The following is a 20,315-nucleotide window of genomic DNA, read 5'->3' on the forward strand; positions in this document are numbered from 1 at the left end:
ATCAGCTTCATCTTTCTCTCTGTATTTAACCTAACTTAAAACGAAGTTTGCAAGCATATTGTAGTGTTTCTTGGAACTTAAATAATGACTGTGTTGCTTTCGCCACTTACCTTATTCTGACCAGTAGCCAAACTAACTACAACCTATACAGAATGCTATAGTAATGTATAATCTGTATAATTTTCTCAGTTGACAGTAATTATGAAGAACTGTTGAACCTGGTAGTTTAGCACAGTAGCATATAGGTGGTCAAAATAAATGCCAGTTGGGTATTTGGTTTCCTTGTGTTGGGAGACGGTATGTGAAGACAAACAGACGTGTTTTTCTAGCATATGTCATTTGAATGGGATAGATTACGTTGGGGCTTCTCTGTTGCTTGTACTTTATGCGTGGTTGTTGCCAGTTCCCCGTATTTGTTTTGTACTTTTGTACAAGATCATTCAGCTGCCTGCTCTTTCACAAATCCCTCTTTGTTGACAACCGTACTTAATGCTTCAGGGAAAGCTCTAGAGACAGTCATTTGAGTTTGAATTGTTTTCTCTCAGCCGCTGTATGATCTTGCTATGCCTAGATTTGAGTCACCTTTGGAGTGTTTTCGCATTGCTTCACGACACCAGCTCAGGGATTTTCCTCTGTAGGTTCTGTAGGCAGCGGGTTCGGTAACAAGATAAACAGCAGACTCTCAGTGAAGACGTCGAGTCTGTTGTTTTTCATTTCTGCTTTTTCTTCATCATAGTTGGGGGATTATGCAACAGACCTATTGCAAATCTACCTTCAGATCTTAGGCACACAAGCAGGGTAATACACCAGCTTTCTTTTATCTACAGATAAATCTTCAGATGTGTCTGATTCCAGGCACCTCCATCAGCTTTTGGTTGCCGGATGTGGCAGAATGGTTGCCACATTGTAATCACTTTAATTGCAGTCATAATAGTCCTGTGTTATTATACCATTATACACCAATTAAACCTAATAAATTATAATTAAACCTAATTCACACAACACACTGCCTTTGGTTTTCTCTTTCTCTGCCACTCAAAGACATGCCCACACACACACTATTAGAGTTGTGTTTCTGGTGAGCTGATGAATGCACGTTGAATACTCGCCCTCTGTTTTTTGCTCTGTTGCTCTAAAATGCCGAGTAAAGGTGAGACCTGATATACAAATATTGATCAGTGCAGCTTTAACAGTGATAGACACACACAGACCCTCTATAGTTCAGTTTCTCATTTGCAAGATAATTAAAGAACAACAGGTTCAATACACTGGCCAGAGAAATGGAGATACCTCTGTTATGTGTTACAGTTCAGTATAATTGTCTTGTATTAAATGCATCCCTACTGAAATGTTCTCTTTTGTTGAGATTACATTTCAAAGAAGGGTTACATTCATAGATTAGCTATAAGCAGTTGGTTTAGCATTTAGCATGCTAACATTTGCTAATTAGCACTGAACACAAAGTAAAGCTGAGGGTGATGGGAATGCTATTAGTTTTGCTGAACGTGAATGTCTGCACCAAATTTCAGTCCATCCCATAGCTGTCGAGACATTTCACCCAAAACCAGAAATGGGAACCTGATGGTGGCACTAGAGGAAAAGTCAGGTGATCTCCAACGTCATTAGGCGAATGTCTGCACTAGATTTCGTGCTGATCTATACAATAGTTGAGATATTTCAGTCTGGACCAATTGGTGGACCAACCAACCAACAGAGCCATGATGCTAACTTAGGTCACTTTGTAAAACTACACAACACATTAATTTTTCCATGTTTGCTACAGGCCAGACTCACGTGTTCCACAGTGATTAATAATGACTGATATTTGCCCCTCTGGTGGGAGGGTTAGAGGGTTAGAGGGTTAGAGTTCAGGGCTTTTTTCCCCCAGACACAGACTAAACTGTGATTCAGGTAGTTGGCATCAGCCACTTCAGTGGAGTTCATTTTCATTGTCGGCGGCGACTTTGTCATCGGAGGTATCACACAGTGTTGTACTCACACCCGTTCACAGTAGTGAACTGTAACACTTTTGTTCTGTGTGAAGGTGTGAGCTCTCATCGCCCCCTCCTCCAACTTCAGAACGTAACCACAAGACTACAGGCAGGTCTCTCATTGACAGAGGCCAGGCCTTGTGTGGGTCCCGTATGTGGTTGTGTGATAAACGTGTCTGTCCGCAGTCGTACACAGGCATCTGTCTCACACACAGAGCACAGAGGCCATCATCTTTTCTCAGAGCGGATTGCTGTGGGTGAGAGGGATGATTCAGCCAGCGGTCTTGCTCTCTGTCTTTCTGTCTGTCTCTCTTTTCTGTTTTTCTGGACCAAGGAGTGGCAATGGCACGAAATGTGTTGCTAGAGCCAAGTGCCTGGCAGTGCACCAGGTTGTAAAAATTCAATAAGTGGAGTAACGGGACTCTAAGGAATCTTATACTCTTTCTCATGTGGTTGGAGGTTTTCACAGCTGGGGCGCCCGGCTCAACAATCCAGCAGTCATTCCTTTCTTTCTTTCTTTTCTTTTTTTTTTTGTCAGTTCTTTTCTCTGCGTTTCTTTTTTAGTTTTCTCTAATGAGTAAGCAACCATTAACCTCCAGATCCATGATGTGGTCGCCACTGTGAGGGTTTTAAGGGGGTGATAATACTCAGACTGATAAGATTGTGAAGCTCTGACAAGTACGCTCTGAAAACAGGGAAGGGTGTGGGACAGTGTGGCAGCAGTAGGTGCTTGTTAGAATGACAGCGAAAGTTTTGTTTTAAGAGCAACAAGCGAAAGAAAAGGAAAGTGTGGCAGAGGAAATTAAAATATAGGAGGAGAAGTAAAGGGAAAGGAAGAGGTTTGTTTGGAAGGAGCAGGATTAGAATAAGACAAGATTAGGCTTTAAGGGCAGAACATTATGTCAGCCACAAGGTGGTCTCACTTAATCTCTGTGTTGGTTTTGACTTCTCATTCACTTCATTGAGTGGTTTTAACCAGGGCTGAAACTGTCTTAGTTTGCCTCAAGTTTTCCGAGTTATCCTCCTCCTCTCCTCCTCTCTCTTCTCTTCTCCTCACCCTCTCTCCCGTTCCTCTGTCCTCTATCCCTGCTTCTTCTCTATCCTTGTTTCCTTTCCTTTCCTCCCTTCCTATTGTTCCTGGTTTTGTCTCATTTTTTTTCCTTCTCCTCTATCCTCGTTTCCTCCCCCCTCTTCTTCTGCTCCTCCTGGTTGCTCCATCCATACAAAACTCCTATGGATTTCAACAACATTCTAGTTGTCAAGCCCATAGCTCTGAGCTGTACATTTTAAGAGGCATGGAAATATTTTTCCCCCTTTTCTCACATGCGCGGCTTTCAACAGACATTTCCAGTCTGTGTGGTTTCCGATGACTTATGGATCCATCGTTCAGTTGCCATAGATGAATTAACACGTCTCTGGCTCCTCTGCGGTTTGTTTCGCCCAGTAGCACCTTGCAAACATATGGTCAAAACAGTGGAATAGTTTTTACTCGTTGCTATTTGATAAGTGTGGATAATCACTGTTCCGGATGATAGCTGTCCTTACCGATTGTTAAGAGGAGGGGAAAAAAACAGGGTGACGGAAAAAGAGTGCAGCAAGATAAATGACTTTTCTGACTGGTATGCTTTTGATGAGGTGGTACTGAGAAGTGAAAAGCCGCAGAATACAATGGTGAGGGTAGTGACTTGTCTGCAGCTAAGTCGTTGCCTTTGTTAGCTGTTTACATTTGGTGGAGGGACGGGGGGCGGGGGGTATCAGATCCTACATTTCTACCCACTATCATCATGCCCAACTCCCGCTTTATCTGCTCATGTGTTCATCTGTTTTATAACTCTGTCATCAAGTGTTGCATTTGCATCTTTCATCTCGGTTATCCTTGAAACTGCTCTGATGAAGTCGGTATAACAGAAAACTTTGGTTTCTGTTTTTCACTCTGGTGGCCTTCATTATATTTGGATCAGCCTTTGTTTTTGCTACGCTCTCGTTCCTTTCAGCTTTTTAATCATAAATCTGAAGGCCAATTGTTCAGCGTAGTGAAAACTCTCCCCTCATGGTTCTGTTTGAGTGGAAAACTGAGGTAAATGGAGTGAATTTCAGTTCGATAGCTGTGCCCTGGTTTGCTCCGTTTTGTGTAAATGTGATGGAAGCAGGTTTTTCCATTATGCAAAATGAAAACTTCTGATGCCTCCCGGAGCAGCAGATATCCTCAGCTTATTAAATAGTGATGCCACTTGAAATAAAGACTTGTCTCTTTGCCGTGTGATCAAAGTACAAACACTGTCGATCTTACCTCTGTTGTTAACCCCCCGTCAAAATCTTTTTAGTAGATTTACCAAATACCTCATTTAACAATAAATAACTGCTTGTAATTTAACAGTATGAAACACAATATTCAGTCTTGCCATGGCCAAATGAAAGTGAAACTTAGGAGCATTCTTTAATGGTGTCCATAAACACTAATACCAGTAGACTTGGAGATGTGTAAAACTGCCAGTCACTCAGATAAAGAGCCCTATTTTAGTGTATAAGTGCACGGAACGAAAAGCGCCGTCTTGCGTGCTGGTGTTGTGACAGCCCTCTTTCTGTATTTTTGTGATGGGGCGAAATGAGGTGGGATTAAAAGAATCCATTATCATTATCAACGGGTGTGTTAGAGGCTGGAATGAGTCATGACCAGTCACATCACCTCCTCTCCTCCTTTTAAAAAAAAAAAAAAAACAATAGTACTGTGATGCTTCCAACAGTCCAGAGCAGAAAATTTCTTTTCAAGCCATATAATGCCGCCAAGTTTAGCTAAAGTGTATTTTCACATTTAATTTCTGGAAAATTAATTTAAATTATTTATTTATTTATTTATTTATTTATTTACCGTGTCTATAATGATGCACAGATTTATCTTAAACAAAGGCATCAACATCATAAGCAGACAGACAATACTGTCTTATTTAGTACAATAAGTTAAAAAATAAACATGGGGGCGTGTGTGGTGCTCTTCTACAGTTTTATTACGCCTGCTACAGAAACATAAATGATAACAATAAATATTAAATTGATTCTTAAAGTTGTGGCAAGTGGCACCCGAGTGGACGAATGGAGCGGCAGTTACTGGTGAAGAGAGAGTAACAGGATTAATCAAGGTGTTTTATTTTATAAAGCAGATAGTTTAATGAGTTTAATGTTCTTTTCCAAGTAGTGTGACTTTCTAAAGATTACTTCATTGCACATACATTCAGGGATTTATTTTCTCTACCTTTGTCATGGCTGTGGAAGGTTTCTTTGGCAAACACAACGTGTTTGATAATCACATGAAACATGAATTGTTTTTTTTTTTTTTTTGCTTGCCACCATGCTTTTGCTCTGCTGTTATTCTTGAGAGGAGAAATTTGGCTGGCTTTCCACTGCGTACGTGCGGCTCAGTATGAACACAAGCCTCCAATCCTCTGCCTCCTGTTGTCACAGCAGTCGCTGTGCCCACCAACTTAATCCCCTCAGCTGCGGATGAGCGGGCCGACAAGTAAGTGGACAGCACCTGAGTCTGCAGTTATCAGTTTTCCCAAGTGTACTGGCGCTCCCTCACAGCCCGTATCTCACGTTCGCTTCCTCCCTCTCTGTCCACCACTCCCTTCCATGTGCAGATTAAAACTCTTCAGGATGTATGTATCTTACCCTCTGACACAGTTTTCGTGCTGCAGACTTGTTCGAAAGTTTTTAAACTTGGCTCTACATTGCAGTATCCACTCAGAGCATCTCCTCTTCTGCCCCAGCTTCAAGTTTATGTGAGTTTGAACCACACCAGTCATTGTCAAGATTGTAATAATCGTCACTGCTCCGTTCCTCGCTGTACCTTTTCCAGTTGCCAGAGCCAGCTGTAGTACCAACGCCCCTCTAAGGTTGCCTGCTTCCTTCCTTCCTCTGGGAACAATAGTCATTAATCCCATCATGACACTGCTCTTGGACGAAAGTTCACAGCTTTCCCATCAAGTTGTTGTGGTTGCAACCTCTAAGGCCTTGCAGCGGCACCATCGCGGTTGGCTCCAGTTCTCTGACCTGAGCAGCGTGAGAAAAGAGGAAACAAGGAATAACTTAATCCAAGGAAAGTCGACGGACTGAGTGGAGGCTGGCGGTGGAAGAGTGGACCTGCGTCAAACGAGCTACGGCCCACGACATAGATGTTTACGACGTCGGTTTTCATTTGTAGATCAGTGTCAGATTTCACCAGTTCATATCACTGCTGCAACGTAAGACACTTGAATTGCACATGACCTTTAATTACAGTTTACAACAAAACCGAATACACTCCTGTGCAATATCACTGAAATGTTAAATAATTCAAAATTGTATATATTATAGTCATGGTATTGTTTTTAAGTTGGAGTGTAGGGTATAGGCTACACTGAACCTGTGGGCCCTGAAGTGCAAATTCACTGCAACAAAAGTGATCAAGGTTATAAAAGAACATGTGACCTAATGCAGCTCCGCATGGTGAGGAACTGTCTGAACAAGTAAGAAACCAGATTGTGAGAGCTGACAAGAACATCAGTAGGCCTCCTGAACATAAGCTGAAACACAGCTGCAGCAGTTGCTAGGAGGGATAAGAAGAGTCATACTGCTAATAACAGAAGGCGAAGTGGCTGTGCTCAAAAAATGACGCACAATTTTCTATTTATGCAACCTTGCGCAGAAAAACAGACGGATAAGTGTTTCTGACTTGGCGCAAAGATCATCTGTGACTGATCAGACAGCAAAGGGACATTGCACATGTCTAAGAAGAAAATCGCTGCTCACAAAACTTCAAGAGTAAACTTTGCCAGAGAAATGAAAAGAAACCCGACGAACGCTGGCAGCACACTCTTTGCTCATATGAAACCAAAATTTGTTTGGATCAGATGGGGTCTAGCGTGTTTGGTGTGGACCTGGCCACGGTTAACACACAATGACGGCATAGTGCCGTACGTGAAACCCGGCTGCATGAATGTGTTCTAACCAGTTCATCACTGAGTCCAAGTGAACGTTTGTGCCAGTTTTGAACAAAGTCCCTCAAGGTGTTCCAGAGATATCACGTTCACAGGAGTGGGACGGATGGACGGGCGTACGGACAGGGGCAACCTGAGAACACAATGCCTCTGGCCATGTCTGGGCCGCGTCTCATTTCTGAATAGGAGCCCACAGCTGTGCTATCGCTGTGATTTGCTCATTCATTCATACAGAGCAGCGATTGTGCTGAACAGGTCTGCAGTGTCATGGCTCTGCTAAAGGTGTGTAATTGAAAGGAAGACAACTGAGACACTTTGATCTGAACTTGACAGTATTTGCTCTCAGCAGTCTTCACTGGCCGAAGCTGATCTGTCTCAGTTCTGGTGGTCCCCTCATGGTGTCTTTGTTTGGCTGTTATAGCACAGACATGTACTTATATTTTTGAGAAAACACGTCGGCCGTGGTGTAGCTGACAGTGTGACGTCAGTGTCAGTGCACGTAGCCGTCTGTAGGGCGTAACCGTTAGCCCAGAAGCATAATTCCGTTTTCAAAGCTCTGCTTTATCTGCGTCTGTACTCTAGTTGTTGGCGTTAGTCACCAGAAGATGACACTGCTCTACTGTTATCCGCTTATGTATTGTTCTCATTATTTCTACTTCTGCTGGCTCAGTTTCATCCTTTTTCCTTTTCTGAGATTTCCTTCACACATGTCCACAAAGTGACTGTTCTGTCTGCAGTCTTTAACTCTTCTTGAGGTTCCCAGTTATATACATATATATATATTTTTTTATAGTTTTAGTTTTTTGCAGAGGCAATAAATCTCTCTCAGATGACAGATTTGTGCCTTTCCAAAGCCACAATACCGTGCAGCTCATTTGGTTTCTCCTTTTTGTCACACACAACTGGATGTAAGCTCTATTTTTCCCGGGGGTGTGTGCTGAGTAGCTTTGTATTTATGTGTGTGTCTTTGGAGAGGGGAATACAAAGCTGTAAGCAGTTATGTAGTTAATATAGCATTGTCAGGAAGAGAGCCGAAGAATTATATCTGGTTCGCTTACAGCCACAATTAGGGGATTTCAGAGTAGAAAAAGAAGTTAAGTGTATTTCATTTCTTTGTGCTTCGTTCTTCTGCTAATCTGCATCTTTTAAAAATAGTTTTGTCACAGAAATTGCCTGAAATTATGTGACATCTGCTTTTTACATTTGCTTTCAGCGGTTGCTCAGTGTTGAGTGTTTGAATTTTCTCACTTTTTCTGAATGTTTTTGGGGGAAAGAAACACCCTTCTCTGAGTATCTATTTTTTCCTGATAATTTCTTCAAAGATAATTCCTCCGTTTGTCTGTGTAAGATATTTATTATGATATGGATATTATTTCTCCATTGGTTTTATGTCACACACTGAAGGTCCACATGTTATATACGTGGACAGTGGACACCCACATAGTTCTGTTTATGCTACGTTGGTTGTTTACACAGGCTGCCGTGTTCACACATGTACAGTCTGTGGAGACATACATTTTTGGGCTGCATGTGGTCGTTGTACATCGAACCTCGCGGGCAAATGAAGAAAAGTGTGCCACGCGGCCGCTCATGGGCATGTGGAAGTAGACAATATAATTTGAGCTTGGCTCATTCTGCAGCCAGAGTGGTTCGTGTTGTTCATCAAACCTCAGAATATACCGTGCTCAATAATTCAGTAGCCGACTTTTTTTTTTCTCTCCAAATGCTTTTGAATTTCTTTACATAAAGGTTCCCTGTGGAGTTTTTGACCTCTAGTAGCACGATGGAGCTGCAACAGTCCTGCAATTCGATTCATTTTTATTTGATTTGATTTGATTCTTAATAGTTCAGTTACAGCAGATAAATATCAATGTTACATAAAGCAATTCTCAGAATTTATCCTGGGAACTTACATTTCCTCTGCTTCTAGCTCCTCCAGGGACCGAAGAAAGAAAAGTAGAATCTAAGTCGACTTCACTGACTTCACATAATATCTTTAGCTACAAGAGCTCAAGCTCAGATCGGTGTGCAGAGTCTTTTTTCAGTCTATCCCTCTCGTTGATGCGATCATCAAAGGCAGGGAAATGGAAAACTGCAAGCCAGTAAACACGTATGTAAGCAATACTGAGTTTGAAATACATGCATTCAACTGTTTGTCGTGCACGATGTGTTTTGGTGAATAACGCTGAATGTTTGAGTGTTTGAATAAGCTTTTCTGGAAGTCTACTTTTAATTATAATACATGTTATAAATCCCCTTTCTCATCCTCTTGAGTGGTGCGCTTGATTCAGCTAGCACTAAGATACAACAGTACTTTAGCAGCGTGAAGTATAACTGAATTTTGTTATTCTACACCTACAGGTCTTTTCATCTTCTCACTGCATCTGCTCTGGTCCTGTTTAACTCTGCTAAACACTGTGTTTTCCGCAAGCTTCCTGTAAAACTGTAACTTTTTACGACTTTGCGCAAGTAAATCGGTGCTGGTGGCAATATTTGCTGGCACTGGAGCCGCAAGTTAATTTGGGCAACATCTTCCCTGCAGTGGTAATGCTGATAATAAATGGAGTGTATTAAAAGGTGATGAAAAGCTCCACATGGCCAGTGAGCAATGAGGTGTCGGTGAAGGGCAACTCTGTGGGTCCTGGGTTCTCTCGGGATTCAGTAGAAGTTTCACAGGGATGACTGATTGGCTGAATCTGCAAAGTGACTATGTAAGTCTGCTGTTTTCTGACATAACTTGGGGCGGTTTGTGTTGTGGTTGTCAGCGTGATCACAGTCGGATCATAAACGTAGTTACATGCTGTGTTGCAGAGTTTCAAACGGTGTTGCTGCAGGTGGGTTGTTGCTGTAAGGCATGCTGCATGCACCAGGCAAATATCGTCTTGTCTTCAGACACTAAATACTTGTGCACCGACCTCCTCCTCGCTTACTGTGACGGTGCTATGGTAATTACAGGTTGTGTTTTGATTTTTGCATTTTGTCTTACTCTTCCTCTTTGAACCTTCTAGCCCAGGTGAACAATGCCAGTCACTATGAAAGTGCGTGCGATATCACACAACACGTTACACGTTTGAGCAAGAAGGTCGTTAAAGCTCAGTAATGACTGAGTGTTTTGTCGTTGGATGCACCGTTTTTTTTAAAATTGCACAAAAAATTTGATCACATAATAATAAGACTGCTAATATGCAAATATGGCGTTGGAGGCATATGCGCTATGAATCTGCCATTTGAGTTGCGTTTGAACATGTGAGTAAGTGTGATGTTTTTGAAATAACGGAACTTTTAATGAATAGTTGGGTGAGTTGTGTAGCAGTTTTGTTCAGGTGATTTATAACTCAAAAGAACAAAGATTGTATGATATGTTTCCGTGTAATATAAACAAAGTCATGACGCTGTTAGCAGCTGCTAGCCCATTAAAAAATGCAGCAGTGACAGAGTAGCCTGTTGTGGCATTATCGTGGAGGTTTTCAGTCCAGCAGGATATTCATCTTGGTTGTCCTATGCACAAAGCAGTGACTGATGGACAAGTCAGATTTAGCTGCTGGAGGGCATCCAACCCAAGTGAGAGACGAATCACAGCCTCTGTTCCAAGGACGAGGCCGGCTCGTGTATTTGCCAAATGAAAGTGGCACATTTGGACCGGATCGTTCACGTTTAATGTCCATATGTTATTTTTTTTAAGCACACAAATTGTAAAGATTTATTGAGAGAAGAAATGAGAGTGAAGAAGAAAAGTGTAAGAGCAGGAGGTGAAAGAAAGTGGGACAAAAATCTGTTTTATAAGGGCCGGACGATCTAAAACAGTTAGAAAAACAGTGGGAATGGGGAAAAAAGTAAAAATAAAAATGCATTAAAAAACAAAAGTAAGTAGCTGAGTTATATTGGGTCACCCACTGTTGTGTGATGTCTCATCGAGTTAGACTTTGTTTGACAAGTTTGAACCACATAATAAAGAAGAGGTCTCCTAATTTCAGTCTCACCTTTCTTTAAGTTCCCCCATTAGGTGTGACAGGAAGCTGGCAGGACCACTCTCTGGGCGTTACATCTGTTTCCCAGGCAGCAGCTCAACAAAACATGGCCTTGCACACCACCATCGCCATTCTCACCACTCAGAATTACAGGAGCGAGGGAGCAAGAGAGAAAGGGAGAGAGAGAGAGAGAGAGATTGTCAGCTATCTCAGTGAGGCATGCTTTGCTCAAGGCTACGTCTCTCTTTTTCTGCCCTCTTGTCTCTCTCCTCCTTCCATTACTCAGCAGCAAGAAGCAAAAAAAAAAAAAGAAAGGTGTGACTGAGGGCTCATCACACTGAAACTCTTTCCTCCTCTCCCAAAAGAAAAACAGTTGTCCAGGCATGAAAGTGCAGCAGGTTAATGAGACACAAAAGTACACATGACAGGACAAAGCTCTCTAACTGTGAACAATTAATCAGCCGTACCATAAAAAAAATAAAGAAACTACAAAGAAATTTGGTCTTCGTTCCAGGAATGTGAAGAGATTACCTTTGTTTCCATTGTTGTCAGAATGCATAGCAACAGCTCTTTACAATAGGACACTAAGGGGAAAGTTGGCACTAACTTTGATTATGGTGAATAATCTGCACTAAACAGAATGTTTTCTCTCTAAACCACAAGCTGTCAACAGCCCAAATGTTAAATTATTGCTGCCCCGGGTCTACCAGCATTTTCATTGCTGTTGAAATTGTCACAAATGGGTTTCAACCACAGAATTCACACAGAGCATTTCTGCAGCTTTATGCAGCCAGACTGACAACCAGTAGCTGATGGGATTACGTAACTGTAGCCACAGGCATTAGTTTAATAATCCTGTGAGGCCAAACTCAGTCTGTGCACCGTTCTTCATATGGTGTGATCGCCCTCATGGGGTCTGCCAGGTCTTATTTTGGCAAAAATTGAGTTTAGTGTATGAAAATTCCAGTTTGTACTCCTTTCAAACCCTTCGGTTGAGTTTCGAGCTCTGCGATGAACAGTTTGTCCTCGTTAAAGGCACCATGTGGTGATTTTGACCAGTAGCAGCACTATAGAGTGATGCTTATGACTGGGTACTTTCCGTGGTCATCTCATGTATGCACACAAGGATGGTTTCATACTGTTCCATTGATTGGCAGTGGTAGCGTTGCTCTAGAAAGGGCAGTTAAAAAATGACGACTGCAGGCTGACAAACGTGGATCTGAACAGTTCAAGCTTCAAAATACTTAAAATAAAAATCAGTTTTTCAGATATTTAATGGAGAAGAACGTGCATTCAACACATCCGATGGATCTCAAAGATACAGTCAATGCATTTTGGTTAGAAACACTGAGTGCAGACATGACTAAATTAATATTTAAATGTTGCTCTCATTATAACTCTCCACAGTGGAGAGAGAACAGGAAATGTCACCTGTTGGACAATAGCCAGGGATGGAAGACACGTGGCAATACAATATAAAACCCAAAATGGTTCAACATGGACACAAAGCCAGGACTCGGGTTACAGTGCGTTAATACACTGCTGTATTAGAAAAATAACTTTAGAGTATAAGAGTTAAAAAAATCATTGGTGTTGGTTGCATAATATTTACACAGGAACTGCACAAGTACAAGTTCTCATAATCTGTCATCGAGCTCAGAGACTGACATGAAACTTTCTGACTGTGTCAGCTTTGTTTCTGAGTGATTTCCAGTTTGATGGATCACTAAGCAACAGGAACAACATAAATGGTAATAACTTAGTTGAAACACTTGACTTTTTTTTTTTTTTTTTAACTACATAGATGTTGAATAGCTGTTCCCACCAGGTGTGTCCTTCAGGTGGCTGGCTAGTGAAACGTTGCACACCCAGGTGGTGTTACAGACACACACAAAGGCTTAATACAGAAGTAATTTTGTCCACCCCCACCTTGTCTGTCATCTTAGCCTTTCATGCCTGGGGGCGTATTCTTCATTGTGCACGTGCTCACGCATTTATACACATGCACTCACATGGCATGGAAACACTGCTCGGCCTAAAGGCTTTGTGGTTGCCTAGCTGCCCACCTACTCACCCGTACCCACCCATCTTCACCTGTTTAGATGCTTAAGACCAAAATAGACCGGAAAGCATTTGCATTATCACCGGGTGATGTACGGGCAGTCTAGAGTGGCTGTTCATACTTGTACAATAGTCACCATGGGCGGTTCAGCGAGGGTTTGACTGGGTTTCGAGGTGTCGATCTGTCACGGTGCCCACTCGCTTAGGACACACGTGAAAAAGCTGGTTGCGTGGGCAAGTCCTTCACCTCTTGAACAACACTGGGCCCAAGATCCTTTAGCGTGGATATCTCTGAATTGTGAAAACTAAGCTACATCTCGTTTACATTGATAGGGACTGTCATCATTAACGGTCAAGAGAAAGAAAGAGCAATAACTCAGGCTAGCGTTTAATGAGTCCCCCTTTTTATATTGTTTATTTCTTAACATATCAACCCCCATCCCTCTTTCTCTCTCCCACTGTTTATTGTCTTCCTCAGCTCTTGGAGTATGTTGGCAAGGGAAAGAGCATCATGGACGTGGGTTTGGCCCAGGCCCGCCAGCCACTCACCACCCGCTGCCACTACTATGAAGTGGAGATCGTTGATGCTGGGGAGAAGTGCTACATCGCCCTGGGCCTGGCAAGAAGGGTGAGCTCTTTAAGAAAAGAACAACTTTTGACAACTTCACACGCACTTACACTCAACAGAGAAGCATGTTTTTTTTTTTTTTTTTTCATTTGGCAGCTTCCCCCATTTTTCCACACTGTCATATATTAAGCCGTCTAGCTCAATGAGCCCAAGGGATGTGGAGTACATGAATAAGCCTCCCGTTGGCTTGCGGCCTCCCCCTCGGTTTGCTTTCTTATACTCTGGTCCCCGTAGTTCAACAAGTGGTTGAGCTAACATACTAACATACTAATGAGGGAAAACTTTGACAAAAACCTGAACTGAGAATAAGCAGACAGGTAATTAGCTTGTGCAAAATGTTCCTCAGACCCTGACTCGGGAATGTTGAGGAAGAGCAGCAGCGCTTATTTCCTTTTAAAGGTAGAATCCCCCGCATACAATTCAAATCACAGTGCGTGGACAAAATATGATGAGTGGCTGTGCCGGTAAAGCCCTTTCAGTTGGTGCAGACTGTGTGAAATAGAGAGTACGAGTTGTAAACAGCTGTACTGTCATAAGCTTTATTTTCTTTCCCATTATCCAGCAGCTTAGCCATTCTCTTTGGATCTAATGGCCTACTTTGGGTACATGAAACACTTCCAAGAGGAAAATACAATTAGAGAAATTTTAACACCTCTCATTTGAGCCCTCATTTCTTTTTCCAAAGAATGCACATACGGTTCCCATTTCAGCGTGAGCACTGCGGCTCTGCGAGCGGCTATTACCGTGTTGACCAGCTTTGAAGGATAAAACAGACAAACCTGTAGGTGCTTGGGCACTGACTGAGAATGATACACAAGAGATGCCAAGAGTGAATAAAATAGGGTTTAACATTTCAAGAAACAGCTGCAAGGATGTTAAGCATAAGCAGTAATAGTTTAGGATCTTGCACCAGTTACACCAAGGCTGTTTTGAATCCTCCTTACTAAGCTTATAAGGACGGGATTAAACTTGTTTAAATGTCTGCTTTCTGATAGATGGATTCTCCCCTAAAACCTATTTTCATTACAATTTCACCTAATATTATTCCTCTGACTCAGGATCTCTTTGACAGTACGGGTTTTTTACACCCTGTAAGTTTAGCCTCGAAAGTGTTATGAATGTGAAATATTAGTGGCTGCCAAAGCCAAGGCCTGTGGAGAGCTGCCAGCGCTGTCTCTCCCAGGGTCAAAACTCTGCCCCTTTTAATAACAAAAATAAATGATGAAACTTGTACAACATCTTTCAAGGTCTCAGAGGCAGTTTATTTATAAAAGACAAACGGAGGGATGCACAGGTCACTTGCTGACATGAAGGCAAAGAAGCGTAGCTGCATGCAGAGAGGAGTGGCTGAGCAGTATGTGTGTGTCCAGCTCGCAGGTTTCCGTCCGTCAGTTAAAAACTCAACATCCTTTTTGTGGATGGTCTCATTTGGGTTGTTGGCTTTTGCACATTAGTTGACAGCACTACCACCTTCATAGATGTGTATTTTGCCAAATACGCTAATATTCTGTGGCTGCCGTGTGTATTTGTGTGTTTGGCGAAGGAGGATAAAATCGTGTTTTGGAATATTTGTGTGAACAGCTTCTGAGCTTCTCAGCTTCTTTTGTAGTAATGGACATCTGGACACTTACGGACCGACCTACCTGCCTACCTATCTACCTATTTATCTATTTATCTATGATTTCTTAAGAACAATTTTTTATATTTTACTTTATATTCAGTTTGACTTTAAAGCCTTCAAATCATATCGTACTCCAAATCGTTCACACATCACACATCGTTTATATTTACTGAATTTCATTCTGTGGGTATAGACACAAAACAACTAGAATATCCTCTGATGGAGCTCAACAAAAAAAAAAAAAGGGTACATGTGCACACACATATTCTCAGTTAAACACACACAGACGTTGGTCTAATGGGTGAGAAAGAAGCAGAGTGGTGATAACTCCAGTCCCATTACCTCCTCAGAGTTCCCCTGTCCTTTCTTTTTGTTCCACTACTTTTCCCTCTGCATCTGGGTTTCATTATAAAGATATTAAGCTGAAGTCCAGGAGAGGTGATAAAGCAGAGAATTGAAGGGCTTGGGTAATGACTGTTTACTCAACAGCAGTCGCAAGTTTGCATGCTGGTGTTTTTCACGTAGCATCCCGTGGTAAGAAAGCAGGCCTGAGTATAAACTCAAATCCACTCATTAATACCCAGCAGACTGCCAGATTATTCCCGTCTCCCTCTCAGTTTGCTGTGGTTCCTGACTGCAGGCTCAACTTTGTACTCAGTTTTCCTTACTGTACAAATCTCTTTCTTCCTTTATGCTAACTCTCTTCCCATCTTAACGTTTGCAGTACATCTTGAGAGAAGTAACACGGATTTTATACGGATGTCTGTGTTTTTTTTGTGCTCGTCTAGGGATGGTAATGTTGCTCGGTCCACCACTTTGGTGCAGACTGAAGTGTCTAAACAACTTTTGGATGGATTGGCTGAAATCTGTATGGATGAAATTGAGATCCAAAGTGAAACTGAGCAGAGGCTAGTCTGGACAAGACACGGTGACTTCAGCTTTCTGTTTGGTTCAGACATTCATGTACCCCTCAGGATGAAATGTAATAATTCTAATAATCCCAGACTTTTCCTTACATGCACTCAGCAGGTCAGCAGGTTGTTTCTCCAGTGCCTTGATTTATGGCTGCACAACTAAAGGCATCACCATCAGCCTCAGCTGTACTTTGTGTTTACTACTAATTAGAAAATGTTAGCTCGCTAACATGCTTGCACATTACACCCACTTAACATCAGCATATACTTAAGTACAGCCTCTCCGAGCTGCTGGCGTGGGTGCACACCCTTAGTCTTGTTTACATGAACATTCATTGTCCTGTTTCACTGCACTATGTTTTTAATTCTGGTCAAAATCCTAATGTTTCCAAAGATGTCAAATAAATAGAACGTGGCGTTTCAAGATGTTAAAATCAAGTTAGCTGGTTTAAAAAAAAAAGGTGGAAGTAAATTGTTGAATCCCCCCGGCTACTGTTGCCAGTTTCCTGTCCAACAGGGAAGCTGGAGGAATTTGTGCTATGTGATAAGTTCGAATGCTTTTTGTGTAAGGTAAACGTGTTGTTTTGTATGTTTGTAATCTCCGATCTGTTTTGACCCCGCCGCAGTTCCTAGACCTGTCATGACCTCTCGCTTTTGCTCTCATTCCTCTGAAGATAAGGGTCTTCATGAATGTACAGCATGCATATGCTTGGTAGCACAGTTGTTTTTCATCCGGTATACACACCGGTTGCTAGGCTGTGGGACAAAGAGAGATCTAGCCTTAGTTATGTGGTGGAAGAGTGTAGGGGTTAGATGGAAGTGTGTGTGTGTTGATGGTGGGTGGCGGGTTGTTGAGGAGGTGGGGTAGCAAGGTAGAAAGTTAGGAGGTAGAAAAAAATCAGGGGAAGCTATTCAGAATATGAAAAACACAGGAAAAAAAGCAGGAAAAACCTCATGTCCTGAAAAACAAACCCTAAAATCCTACAAAAAAAAAAAAGATCATAACCCTGTGGGAAGGTGGGGGCATCGGCTGGAAATTAGAAGGATGGATGGATGGGTGTCATAGCTGTGATGGAGGAGTGAAGGTACAGGACGGTGGTTCAGCAGCCGTCGGTGTCTGAATGAAACAGATGGTTTTCTCCGTTCACCCTTGACCCTGTATCCCCGATGAGTGTATTAGGTCACTCCCTGTTCTGTTAATGTACATAAACACAGTCATAAAGTCTCACACACACAAACTTAACAGTTTGCACTCTTACACACAAACAAGAAATAAAAGCGCTCGGGAGACTGGAATGGCAGGGTTTCCTCTGTCCTCGTATGCCCCCGGACCGAGTCCTGGGAACAGCTTTCTTCCTCTTCCTCCTGTGATGCAGCAGTCCTACAAACCATTTTTCAGCGCTGCTCCTGCGAACCTGTTTATTCTAACGGGGTCAATTTAGTATGAAACAAAAGACCAGTCACTGTGCCAAGGCCTCTGATCTGGAAGCTGCAGTACACACAGCACAACAACAATGTACACAGTCCTGCTTGGTATAACTTACAAATAGAGCTGAAAGTCAATTATTTGATTAGTCAGTTGACAGAAAATTAAACTGCAGCTATTTGAATAATAATATTTCTTCAAGCCCAAATGCCAGCTATTTTCTGTTTTCTGTTTTCTTTGTCATACTTGATATTAAACCGAGCACTTACACTAATCTAATACAAAATGATTAATAGATTAATTGAGAAACTGTTCAGTAGATTGATCGATGATGAAATAATTGTTTGATGCGGCCCTACTCGAGATGATAATGATCCCAGGAATTATCAGCCTCAGGAATTTAATGTCAGGAGGTAAATCAGGGACTAAAATTTCCTTTAGTACATTAGATTTTTTTTTGTTCCCACTGCATCTGAAGAACTGAAGATGATGTAAATTAGACTGATAATAGACTAAGAGCTGCTGTGTGGTTTGAGACGTAATTTCCCACCACCAAAGTTATTATGATCTTCGTAATTTATTACTGTGCAACTCTATGGATGATGGATAAAGCGTTAGTCGATGGGACACATTTAAATACATGTATAAAATAACGAGTATGCTTCTAAGTTGCCGCTCATTCAGTAACAGAACAAACTTGGTTGTGTATCTGTATCTGTTTAAGAAAAAAACAGAAAAAAGGGTGATGGACGTGCCCAAACACATACACACAGATGGGCTGTTGTTCTCCTCTCTTCAGTCAGATCATCAGCTAATGTCAGACGGTTGCTGTTATCGTGTGGGGAGCTAGAGGTTTTAGCCTGATGACACGAGGTTACACAAACAGACCAGCATTAGTTCCCTACACAGTCTCTGCCCAACCCCTATAGGTGAGGCTGTGTGGGCACGTACAAACAGAAACACACCACTTTCCCCTCCTTACAAACTGTACCTTCAGCACACACACACACCCATACACTCACATCCGTGGTAATTCATGGCTTAAGTTATATTTTTAGACAGCTCTGTGATATGCCAGTTTGATAGCTGCAGGAGATGATCCGCTTCCACATGGTTTTCCTCTCGGCCCGCACCTTTCCGCTCGGTATTCTTTCAGACTTGTTTACTCTGCCACAGTGTGGAAATGCAGGCTGCTCTGATGACACCGATGTAGCAGCTGTGGATCTGATACCGCAGGCCTTTTTCTCTGCCATGCTGTGGACACGACGCCAGTGTTTGTTGTTCTTAGAAGCAGCTCGCATTTCGCTGATGGCTTCCGCAGGGCCAGCGGAGATTACGACCATGTTTTTCGAAAGCGTGCACAAGAGTGGACCCAATGGTTAACATGGTTTTCTCACTCTAAAATGCATCCTTTCGCATGTTGATAGAGAAGCGCAGGTGTGATTTAGCGGCGCCACCAGTGACTGGAAAACAAAAATCACAGCAGCTGTTGTAATTCCCAAACCACAATAGGTTGGAATCTTTCTTTTATCAGAGGTGAGCTGTTCCAAGTCCCACAAACCAAATCTTAGCACCATCTTATTTTTGCACTGTCAGGATTTTTTTTTTCCCCCATGATTAATACAAAGTGCTTTGCAAAGTAATTTCTCTTTTACATGGGTTGCTGTTGCTAACAGCAAGTTTGATTGCCCCCACATAACTATAAGGTGTAGCAACTACGGCATGTCAAATTCATTTGAAGACAAAATTGTGCTGTTTGTTGCCTGTCAGCTGTTCACTGACTTCTATTAAAACAAGAGTCTCATGAAAGGAGTCTTATATATGCACTCGATGGCTACATGCATGATATTGTGTCAGACACTGAAGCTAAAGCTGGAACATGTTCCAGACAAAAATCAGGATCCATAACATGTTCTACACAGACCATCGCTCTTATATTGCCGTGTAGAGCTAGTCTTTTCTGTTATTTTTATTCTAACACAACACCGTTTGGCTGCTTAGCTTCCCTACCTGTTCGTATTTTCAAACATATGTTTTCACTTTTAACATAACAGGAGAAAAGACTTCATGAGCACGAGGAAGACGAATGCAGCACAATGTTAACATTGGCTGGGGCTGCTGGAGCGAAATGGGAGGAAACTTGGATGGTACTATATGAAAAGTCAGGAGATCACCAAAATTGACAAAGACCGCAATGCCTGTGCCAAATTTCATGGTAATTCAAACAGCAGACTTGACACTGTAAACCACAGATGTCAACCTGCCGGTGGCGCTAGAGTAAAAGTCGGGGGGCTCACCAAAGTCTGTCAGTTGCATCCTCTGAGGACCATGAATGTCTGTAGAAAATTTCATGACAATCTATCCAGTGGTTGTTGAGGTTTTTCAGCGTGGGTGAGAGATGCTGTAATATTCAGACACTGAAATATGGTAAAGCTGCATTCACAGTTGGTAGAGAAGAGAGTGCTGGTTCAGTTTTTCTGTCTAACACCGTATCAGTTTGATGGATAGAGCACACAGAGTACATGTTTTGAGTCAGAGATGATGGACACAACAATTACCGAGAAGACGGCTATGAAAACAGGCATTTAACAGTTGATCCATTTATCAGACACAAGTCTGCGGTTCACATTAAAGCACCATAAATCCATCCCTTATTTGTTTAGCCGTTCCTAATGTTGTCTTATTTCAGAGTGTTCGTCCAAATCACTGATCAGATCCGAGTCTGCGGATCAT

At 42.2% G+C, this 20,315-nt stretch overlaps 1 protein-coding gene across 2 annotated transcripts in view; it reads left to right on the forward strand.

Moving 5' to 3' along the window:
- The window catches only part of spryd3 (SPRY domain containing 3), a 42,765-nt gene that overhangs the window by 9,065 nt on the left and 13,385 nt on the right, over positions 1–20,315 (forward strand). For both annotated transcript variants that reach the window (XM_041065155.1, XM_041065161.1), the window contains exon 7: positions 13,472–13,621. In XM_041065155.1, coding sequence (XP_040921089.1) covers positions 13,472–13,621 — 150 coding nt within the window. The remainder of the gene's footprint in view (positions 1–13,471; positions 13,622–20,315) is intronic.

This window comes from Toxotes jaculatrix, chromosome 2, assembly GCF_017976425.1.
Source record: "Toxotes jaculatrix isolate fToxJac2 chromosome 2, fToxJac2.pri, whole genome shotgun sequence".
NCBI classification, from domain to species: Eukaryota; Metazoa; Chordata; class Actinopteri; family Toxotidae; genus Toxotes; species Toxotes jaculatrix.